Genomic DNA, 11,705 nt, shown 5'->3' on the forward strand with positions numbered 1-11,705 from the left:
AGCTAAACAATACCTCCCAAGACTCAAGGCATTAAAAAATGGGGGGAGGCCATGTCTGCACTGGGGAGGATCACCTACAAGTTGCACTATAAATGCTCAGAATACTACTAGTAGTTAAACTTAAAAGTTTTCATGCCAATTATATTAAAGGTAACAAAATCCACGCAAAACAAAAAACTATGTAAACTAAGATAACAGCTGTAAAGCTGCCAACTTAGGGCTGACCCCATTATACTTCAGGGGCTTATAAACCATGACAATTTACAGCTGGAATGGCAGAACCAGCCACTCCTCCTAACCTGACATTTTTAGAATAGCTTACTGAAATCATTAGAGAGCTTTGATCATATCTGTTTTACTCAAACTAATTAAGAGCTATAAAGTCTAAATCAACTTTAGGATAAGAAGAAAAAAGTCATTCCAGAACTCAACAAGTCTTGTGCATGTTTCCTTCCTCCATTCCGAAACTGTTAGGCAAAAACAGCAAGTTCTTTGGCTCACAGATTCTTCTCTGTGTATTGCAGGTGGTAACAATGTTCTTTAAATAAAATATGCTTTTTCAAAAAAATATCTAAATATATTTTCAGCAATAATGAAAATAAAAATTGAAAGCAAGTTATTTCCAGGACACCTAATCATTTCATAATTTATATTATACCTTCCCCAGAAAGGTACTACTTTTCAAGCATTCAAGCTACCAAATAACTAAAACTGTTATTTTTTTCCCACAAACTGTTTTTTTTGTCTCTCTTAAGCGTTCCTTTATTTAATGTTAGGGGTGTCAAGCCTTCCACTACTATTTTATGTTTACATAATGGCCCTAAAGGAAAAGAACTCCTCCAAACTGCTCTCCATTTGATAGCAAATTAATTTCTAACTTCATCCAATGATATTACACAGTAAGTCTTTGATTATTAACTACCCAGTTTTGAGTGATTATTTTCCCAATTTGGTTTTTGTGCCTAATTGGATGCTTTGCTGATTATAAAGGGAACGCATCCTAAAATTGTTTCAAGCCTCAAAGAAAATCAATTTCTTAATATTCTTTTTAGCAGAATAAGAAATAGCATAAAAGTATAATCCTAAAGCTTTGGAAAGCATAGCTCAAAACGGAGATCAGCAATCTGACCCTGGAATCAAGTCCAGTCCACTGCTTGGTTTTTGTTTGCTTGGTTTTGAAAATAAAGTTTTACTGACACCCAAAAAGCCCATTTTCTTGGGTATTACCCAAGACAGTTTTGCAGTATAATGAATGACAGCTGACCAATCATGGAAGTGACTACCTAGCTTTCAAAGCCTTAAATATTTACTCACTCATCCTTGACAGAAATAATTTGCTAAGCCATGCTCTAAAATGTCATGGATATTTAAAAAAAATTTAAGTTTAATTCTCTCAAGGTGGTTGTCATTTTTAAGACTCCTCATCACAAGACAATATGCATTCTCTACCACTGTACCATTATAGTTAAACTGAGAAATGTGCCTTTTCTTTCAAATTTAATGATACATCAGCTACAATATCTCTAAAGCAGAGATTAAAAGTTAAATGTGTGACAACACCACCAAAGCCAGTGACTCCCCTCCGAGCATGTTCATGTTTCTGCCCTGGATGAGCATACCTCCCCTACAGTGTCCGTCTGAGAGCCAGCATCGCAAAACTGCTGAGGGGCACCAGAGTTACCAAGTGCACCTGTGCTGTGAGAGAAATCTGGCAGAGTGTCCACAATGGAGCAGCTATTCTTGAAGCTGTCAGTAAGCTTGGCCAGACTCTGGAAAAGAGTAAGACAAGTCCTATGAGTGGAGATGGCATAGTTTCTTTACCTTAGAAGTAGTTGTTTCTTTCTGATTCAAGGAGGTCTATAGCCTATGACTAGAGAGATCTCCCACCTTAATCTCAATTGACATTACATTTTCCCAAAAGCATCTTTATCAATGCACATACTTTAAATAAAAGTTTTAGTCATTTAAGTAAAGAGAAACAAAATCCTTCTGGTAATACAATCATAAATAGGTAAAGTTATAAAGCAATTTTATTGTTTCTTTAATGTTTGTGTTTCTTAAGTATAAAAGCATTTCTATTCCAAATGCCCAATTAGTAACTGGGTCTGACAAAGATGCATGCCACCTTACATTTTTACAGGTAATCCAGAGATGAAAACATCTCCCAGACCAGACTTTTAAACCTGATTTTTCACCCATTGTGCTACATGGTCGAAACTAATCTCCTCTGGGTGTTAGTATGCCAACAATTACAGAAAATTATGTGTTCTGGCACATGGAGCTTGTTTGTGTGGAGGTTGAGAGAAATAGGATTGTTTTCTATTTCTTTAGGATTTGGGACCCATTCACTTTTGGCATTGTTAAAGACATCAGAATCAGAAAGGACAAGTGTAACAAAGCTCAGGTAGTTTGCTCATAACTAAAACAAAGGCTTTTTGAAAGGGGCCAGTCATCTTGAGTTTATATAACATAATATCTTACATCATATATATATCAGGCAAAATTAATGTTTACTTAAACATGATATACATGCACAAAAATGCACATATATAGTCCTCATGAAATATGTATATAGCAAATATATAACATGTAATAAAAATGACAGATAGGTAGGCAGGCAGAGTTTCTGGGAGGCAGCCTTAGCTTTACCTGCATCAGATCCCGCCGCTCCTTCTCTCCTGTACAAATGGCTTTCTTAATAGTACGGAGTTCACTCATTATAGCCTGGGCCTCATCCAGTTTGTAGTTGGTGTGAGTACTTGACATCTTCCGGTCAATCCTGTTTAAAAATTAAAAATTAGAGTCATTCCACAGAGATCACAACATCCTTTTTAAAAAATAATAAATATCCAAAGATATCACAGAAAGGTGAGAAACAGTTAAAAGCAGAGTTTAGGCACAGATCAGCAAAACTCCATGAAACCTTCCTTCTTTTTAGCAAATAGAAAGATCTGAGACCTGGCTAATGGATGTCTGCCTTTGCTCCAGGAGGATCCTGTGCAGGGGAGGAGGCCCCTACCCTCCACTAAGCAGCAGGCTTGAGTAATACATGAGATTGAATAGTTCCTCTCTGGGAGGGCAACCAAAGTTCGTTCATTTATTCTCAGCACTCTCAGGTCAGTGGTCAAATATGTTTATTAAATGAACTTATGGGTGAGATTTGTATGCCAGGAGAGGATACAGAAAACAGCAAGAAGTGGTATGTTTCAATAAAATGCTTGAAAACAAAGATCGGAATTCCTCTTGTGGCGCTAGGGATTGAATCCAGGGCCTTGCACAGGCTAGGCACTCACTCTACTCCTGCATTATATCTTCAGTCCTCTACACTTGAAAACTTGTGCCTTCTCCATGCATTTCATTCTAGCTATCACTTTTCACTTTCTTTTCTATCTCCTTGTTATTTCCTTCAGTTGAAATAGCCATCCAGCAAAACTTCCTTCCTTCCTGCTTCCTCCTTCTCACTCACTACTCTCTCACTCCTTGTTCTGTCTGTTCATCCACCACTGAGTCAACCTATGCATATAAAAGCCTGGCTCAGAGTAGTAGATAGAGGATACAAAGCAGGATCAGACTTGGCCCCACCTTTCAAGATCAGGCCATCTCGGGAGCATGTCCTCTGTCACATTTCCCATGCCTATGTCTCAAGCCTGTTAAACCCTTGAGGCTAAAAAGATGGAGAAACTGCTCCGGATGTGGAATGAATTCCTTCCCTGGAAACCAGCCACCTTACTCTTCAGCTTCCAAGCCCACCATTACACAGGTTCTGGGCCTAAAAGTTTTCTCACAGGTTATCCTAAAGATCTGGATCATTGGTTGCGAGCCTAAATTGCCTGGTTTTCCACTACACAAATCTGGCACTCTGTGAGTAGGAGTAGAATTCCAGCTCCACCACTCATTAGCTGTGGGACCCTAGGCAAATCAACCATGTCTTTTGATCTACTTCCTTGTATCTCAAATAAGAATACTAACAATACTATTCCCACAGACCAGGGATAAGATTTAAGAAGAATGTGTAAGGAAAGGACTCACCTGGCAGAAGGCCTAGAATGTAATGTATGTAATGATTATTATCAGGAAAATAAGACTACTTACTCATTGGAGAAAAGGTATTAAGTTGCCAACTTTACTATTTCATTATTATTATTATTATTATTATTATTATTATTATTATTATTTCCTTGACATATATGACATAACACAAAGCAAAGCTCAGCACCAGAGTTGACCTGACCTATTGGCATCCTTAGAACAGACAAGCAAATACAGAAGCAAGAAACTGAGTCCTGGATGGAACAGGGCAAAAGAACCAGTGAGCATTTCTCTGATAGCCATCAACTACTATGAACATTTATGAAGTCAGAGCCTAAGTCCTTTTCATAAAAAGACAGGTACAAATGCACCATTGGACTGCACATATTGCGTAACAACAGTCCTAAATCCAGTCATGATCTGACTCCACAGGCACTTCCATGGTGGGCCTGTTATACCTTATATGTTTCTCAAATGTTCATTTATACAAACTACTTATACATTATTTTAATCAGTTGCATATATTGTTTTTAACTACAGTGTTCCATGCTAAAAGTTAAGTTATGTGAGCATGAACTGAAGTTTAGGCGGTGGTATTGTTCTTTGTTCTTAAAAGATCCTTGATCTGGCTCCTTCACAACACTTTATCCAACAGATTGAGACAATTAGCTTTAACTCTACAGTACCTTGTCATTGATACCAATAAAGTATTAAAAGTTCTTGGGCAGTTGTTGGGCAGGGGATGCAGAAGGATCACAAGTTTGAGGACAGCCTGGGATACACAAGAAGTCTATGTCTTAAAACAAAACACAACAAAACAAGGAGTGTGTGTGTGTGTGTGTGTGTGTGTGTGTGTGTGTGTGTAGAGGATGTTATTAGCCTAAATGGTGTGATAGACAGGAAGCCTAGAAACTAACTAATCAGCAGAACCTGATCATCTACAGGTAGGACTGAAAATTTTGTTTATCCAACAACTATCACCCACGAGGTTAGAGGAACCTCTTCTTATACTAATTATCATTCACTGACATATATAGTAGCAGTTACCACTAAAATGAAGTCCATGGCCTCTGTTTGTGCAAAGACCCATGACTGTACAGTAGGAAGCATTATATGACGAGAATGCTTTTGTTATGAAATTACTGAAAGACAAAGTGACACCCCCAAATAATGATGAGATTCTTTTAGCCTGTGTCTAATTCAAGCGTACATGATGACAGATCCCACTCTTCTTCTGGATTTGGGATGTATCTCATGACTAAAGCATGTGCTTAAAATATATGAAGACCTGAGTTCAATCTCCAGCACACACACACACACACACACACACACACACACACACACCCGCCCCAATGACAGCAATTCATCTCAGCATAAAGAATCAAGACCCACAATTTGGGAACTCATAAAGCAGAGAAATCTCATGAATGTTCCCACCTTATATACTGTAGGAAAAGCAACAAGTATTAAACACAAAGAAAAATTCAAGGGCCATACATTCTAAACCACTAACGGCCAAGGAAGTCACCAAATGTTTCTTGCAGGGATTATTTAAATAATATGACTTGTATTAATCTTCTCATAAAAGACTTTACCTTATATTGTTGTTACTCATAAACTGAAATCTCTGTAGACTGATTAAGTCTATAGAAAAGGGGACGGTGATCTTCAGACAAAAACCCAAAGCCAGGAAAGTCCATTTGTTATCTAACCATCAATGGCCGCTGCCTCTGCTACTAGGCTTTCCTATTCTTCTAGAATGAAAAACAGAACAAGGCCTGCAACCAACCTCACAGACAGAAGAGAAATTTGACTATACTAAATGTAATTTTCCAAGTGCCTAGGAATGAGGATCAATAAAGTATCTATAGCTATATACATATGTTCCATGGTGAAGGCTACAGAATTATACCTGTTCCTCTACTAGATCTGAACTGTGGTGGCTGCCTTGCAGCTTTTGGCATTTGTAGCACCTAAGCTTGGCCACCATTAAACCTAGCAGTGAAGCCAGCAGCCTATTGTGGCACTAGGTTACACATCAGGAACAGCAGTCATATCAAGGAAAAAAAAGACCAGACTTCATCAGCACCATGTGCATTTTGGTCCAACAGTGGGCATTTCAGAAGCCTTTAGAGAATGAAAATGAATTTCAAGGCATGAACATTGGCTCTGAACACAGTTCTACCTATATGACCATGAGCCAGTGAAAATGAATAAAGATTAGGGGCTAGCAAGGTGTCTCAGAGTGTAACTACAGTCACTATTCAACCCTGATGACTTGAGTTTGGCCCATACAACCTATATTAAAAGCCAAATATAGTTGTAGCCTAAGGTAGACATAGGAAAACTGTCTGGAAGCATATGGGTCAAATTACTTTGATATGCAACACTTCAGAAATAAGCAACCATGCTTCAACATCGCACAAGGAAAGAAACAACTCTCAGAAGTTGTCCTTTGACTTCCACATTCACACATCACACACATATATGAAGGGAGGGAGAGGGAGAGGGAGGGAGAGGGGAAGAGGAGAGAGGGAGGGAGGGAGGGAGGGAGAGAGAGAGAGAGAGAGAGAGAGAGAGAGAGAGAGAGAGAGAGAGAGAGAGAGGAAGAGAGAGAGGGAGAGGGGGGAAGGGAGAGAGGGANAGGGAGAGAGGGAGAGAGAATATGAGAAATATATGAGGGATATGAGAGAGAGAATATACCAGTGTACCTATTTACTATTTAGACCCTGTTTCAGAGATACCCTGGAACAGAGCAGAGAACCCAAGTAGGCCTCTGGGCCACATACAATCCCCATAGCTTTCCTATTTTGTATATGGTTGTTTGCCTAGAAGAAAATGGTCTGCTGTAAAAATCATGAAGGATCTGGAGAGAAGGCTTAGCAGTCAAGAGCACTTAACTTGTAAAGAACCTGGGTTCAGTTCCCAGTACTCTTATATGGCAGTTTATGACTGTAACTCTAGTACCAGGAGATCCAAGACTCTCTTCTGGACTTCCTGGATACTAGGCACACACATGGTACACATACATACAAAAAAGTAAAACATTTATAAAGTAAAAATAATTATTAGAAAGTGAAATCAATTATATGACAAATTCAAAAAATAAGAGCCTCTGAGAAACCACTATCAAAATAGTTGCATATTATTATAAAATTGAGTTATATAAATTATGTTATTCAATCATATCATAAGTGCTATGATGTAAATAGTATCTAAAAATAATTCAATATATCAAGTACCTAGTAGATTACAGAATAATGCTGCATGCTTTATACTGGGCATACATTTAAGTCATGAACAGATCTATAAGATAAGCATAATATTAGTGGACTTTATAATGAAGAAGTTGGAGTTTGCAGCAATTAACTAAGTGTCCAGATGACAAGTTAGTATGTGGCAGGGAAGTGATTCAATACTCACTCATATACTCCCTAGTTTTGTAGCCTGCATAGAATTACACAGTAAGGTGATATCTCTCCTGTGCAGTGTGTCATCTATTATACCGTCACAGACTGGCCAAGGTACAACCAAATGGATTTTTATAAGAAAATCCTTCACAAAACTCAAATTGCTTCAATTTTGTAGTCATAATAAATTGTTGTCTAATAAAAACTTCAATGGGAAGGGGATATTTCTTTTTCCCTTCTGAAAAATTTACTTTTCTAAAACTTCCCTCTAATTTAAAACAAATTCCAGGCAGAGAATGTTGGCTCTAATCTATAATTCCACTACTAAGAAAGCTAAGACAGGAGGATCACCTTAAGTTCAAGAATGAACTACATAGTAAATTTCGAGTTATCCTGAGATATAGAGTGAGCCCTGGTCTTCAAAAATAAATGTTTATATAAATTCTGGTCAAATTCAGATGATTATCCAATTATTTTGTCTTTTAAAAAATATTAGTATGGTTTATTTCATTAAGAAATTCATTCTAGCTTCTGGCTATTATAAATAAGGCTGCTATGAACATAGTGGAGCATGTGTCCTTATTACCAGTTGGAACATCTTCTGGGTATATGCCCAGGAGAACCCAGATGTCCCTCAACAGAGGAATAGATACAGAAAATGTGGTACATTTACACAATGGAGTACTACTCAGCTATTAAAAACAATGAATTTATGAAATTCTTGGGCAAATGGATGTATCTGGAAGATATCATCCTTAGTGAGGTAACCCAATCACAAAAGAAGTAACTTGATATGTACTCACTGATAAATGGATATTAGCCCAGAAACTTAGAATATCCAAGACACAATTTGCAAAACGCATGAAACTAGAATAGGGAACAAAATACCCATGGAAGGAGTTACAAAGTTTAGAGCTGAGACAAAAGGAAGGACCATGCAGAGACTGCCCCACCCGGGGATCCATCCCATAATCAGCCACCAAACGCAGAAACTATTGCATATGCCAGTGCCTGGCAAATACAGAAGTGGATGCTCACAATCATCTATTGGATGGAACACAGGGCCCCTAATGGAGGAGCTAGAGAAAGTACCCAAGGAGCTAAAGGGGTCTGTAACCCTATAGAAGAAACAGCAATATGAACTAACCAGTACTCCCTGAGCTCGTGTCTCTAGCTGCATATGTAGCAAAAGATGGCCTAATTGGCCATCAATGGGAGGAGAGGCACTTGGTCTTGCAAAGATTGTATACCCCAATACAGGGGAATTCCAGGGCCAGGAAGCAGGAGTGGGTGGGTTGGGGAGCAGGGCGTGAGGAGGGTATAAGAGACTTTTGGGATAGCATTTGAATTGTAAATGAAGAAAATAAAAAAATTGTTTAAATAAAAAAGAAATCCATAGATATCTGCCAAAGAACTGTCTTTTTTACTTTTATTATTAGAGTACAAATTAGTGTTTATGAGCTATAATTCTACTCATAGAAACATGATTACTTCTCAGGAAGAATAAAATGTAGTACTAAGAATTATGAAAGTTCTTGCACAGTATAGAAAAAAAACAGTATAAAGACTCAACAATCTTTTGTTTTCCATACTCTTATGTTTTGTACATAGCTTTAGGATAGTTGAATAACTTGCTGAAGTCTACACAGCCTGTAAGAAATACAAAGAAAAGGCCAAACAAGGCTCTTCCTATTAGTACTTTATCTTCACTAGATTAACAATATACTCACAGCCAAGCCCTACTGTGTGAAACGTGAAGACTACAGCCAAAGTGGTCCCCAAATCCTCTTTATAGTTTTTTCAAGAAGTTGAAAGGAAAAGGAAGAAAAGATACCAGTCAGAGACATTTAAGAGATGTTTATCATCAATTTCATATTGCCCTATGGTTTCCATTTCTGGTGATCAATTGAACTGTCAGTAGAATTCACTAGCAGAAGAAGAATAAAGACTAACACCTTAAACCCTCATCTTCGAGAAAAGAGCTGTCAGTCCTCTACAGGTACTCCATGTTAATACTGAAGATTAAAACACAAAAGGATAAATATTTTTGTTAGAACCAGTACATTTTACATTGCTAGTTCTAGAAAAGGCCTTGAATGCACATCAGGAAGCTTCTGGCAGTTTGCTAGCAACAGCAGGTCCTCTGTGGAATGCTAAGTCTGTCCTGTGACTAGGAACAATGCTCTTTTTGTTTCCACCCCATTTCTGTGCATTTTACTGCTATCTTAGTACTGCCTGATGGGGAGTGCACAGGCTGTACCTTCTGTTCATGTTAGTAGGATACCTTTAATAGAACCTTATTCTAGTTGTGCACAATTCCATTTTTTCCTGAACTTCTAAATCCTCAGACAGAAAGTGCTAACTCTCTTATCTAGTAATGCCTTAGTTTGATATCAAATATTCAGAAGTGTGTAGTCACTCTTACTTATTTAAGGGAAAAATAGGTGTAACTCTATTCATCTTACCTTAACTGGGAAGTTCTTTAATCAATCGTAAGGCTGGGAAGATCATTGAGTGGCAGGAATGAACTAGTAGAAACTGGTTGTTGGACTGCTTATTGGACACTCCTTTTAATAATGTGAATAGCAGGCATAAGTAGCTTGACTTCTTAAAACACAGGCCTCAAAAGAAATATAATCCAAAATGTAGAGAAGGAAATGACTGAGCAGTTAATAAGAAGATAACCAGGTCAACGTACAGATACCCCTGAGGTACTAACAGATCAGGAAAACCTTTTGACTGTACTAAAAGTAAGTGTCCCAGACATGCAGAGAGGCAGCATGGTGGGTAAAGAGGGATGGCATGGATGAGTGAGAAAGAGTCTAAAGGGAAATGAGGTTAGTCCAGGAAGCTAACTCATCACATCTAGCTAATATTCTAGGGGAGAAAGAAGGCCACCTGAGAGTCATAAGTTGAGGAGACATTTAAAAAGGATCTCTGTAATTACTCAAGAATCATGAATCACAGTAGTGGTTCAACCCCGAGTGGTCAGAGTAGAGTCTGTGAGAAGGATGGCATGTCAGGTGTGGAAATATCAGACCATAAACAAGAGATGTGGTAACAAGGGAGTTGGGGCAGAATTCTAGCCATCACATCAGTGTCAGGGACATTACACTGTTAAAGTATAATAAAAGCATATAAAGGCTTCAATGGGAGTAAGTTAGGGAAAAGCCTTGATAAGTGAGTGGGTTTCTCAACCAGGACAGCTCAGATACAAGCACAAGCTTCACTTCAGATCACCTAACAGGGCTCTACCAAGGGGACGTTGCCCATACCTGTGAGCATGCCCAGCCCACTCTAGTGTTTTGTTCATTCCAGAAATACTCTTCAGTTTCTGTCTCCTTCGATTTGCCTCTGGACACTAGCAATGAGTCACATTAAGATAATTTTCAAGTTAGGTTTCAAAAACTTGTGGGCAAGAGAGTCCAGTGATCTTTCACTGAAAAAGTCACATAAGACTTTTTTCAGGATAAATGATGTTTCTATTTTCTGATGACTTTTGCAGAGGGTACTGCAAGAAATGCAAATTAATAGTTCCCTTAGATGATCTCTCTCATTCACCGATGAAATAGGCAAAAACGCCACGCCATAGCTTGTCAACACATTCTGTTGGCAAAGGCATAGAAAATAGAAATTTATGTCAAGTGGCAGGGAGGCAAAATGATGCAGCTACTGTAGGAAAAATTGGCAGTGTCCAATATATAACAAATACATTCATCTTATGACCAACCAAACCATCTTTCAGGTACTTATCTTGAAAAATACACATGTACAGAAAGAGGCAGAACGCTTATGGAAAATACTAAGCATGGCTATAGCAAGCCACCAGGGAAACTGAACAGTACACATAAATTCTATTCCTGAGAAAATCAGTTTTCAGAAAACAGGAAGAGAAGCACATATGAAGAGATTTAACACATGCACCAAACAAATGCACTATGAGGTCCTCATTAGAATCTGGAGGCCAACAGAATGAGGAACCAGGAAAGCACACTGCTGATTGGGTGACTAGAAAGTGAGATATTAGCACTCAAATTACATTCCAAAAAAGGTCTACAGCTTCAGGAAAAAGACTAATCAATTAAATGTGATTTGGGGATTTGTTGCAATAAGAACTTAGTAAATGAGACAGGGCTACATATTTGCCAAGACTAGTCACTGTGGGGTTAAAACAGGGAGAGAGAGGGCTATAGGAGAATTTCCCTCTACTTTTATTTGTCTTCTATCACTGAAAGCTTGCTCTCTCTCTCTCTCTCTCTCTCTCTC

The 11,705-nt window shown here is 38.3% G+C and overlaps 1 protein-coding gene across 2 annotated transcripts in view; it reads right to left on the reverse strand.

Annotated features, from left to right (window-relative positions):
- The window catches only part of Wwc3 (WWC family member 3), a 111,258-nt gene that overhangs the window by 38,091 nt on the left and 61,462 nt on the right, over positions 1 to 11,705 (reverse strand). For both annotated transcript variants that reach the window (XM_021188614.2, XM_029534540.1), the window contains exons 6-7: positions 2,650 to 2,779; positions 1,620 to 1,769 (exon numbers count right to left, since the gene is read on the reverse strand). In XM_021188614.2, coding sequence (XP_021044273.2) covers positions 1,620 to 1,769; positions 2,650 to 2,779 — 280 coding nt within the window. The remainder of the gene's footprint in view (positions 1 to 1,619; positions 1,770 to 2,649; positions 2,780 to 11,705) is intronic.

Source organism: Mus pahari, chromosome X (genome assembly GCF_900095145.1).
Source record: "Mus pahari chromosome X, PAHARI_EIJ_v1.1, whole genome shotgun sequence".
NCBI classification, from domain to species: Eukaryota; Metazoa; Chordata; class Mammalia; order Rodentia; family Muridae; genus Mus; species Mus pahari.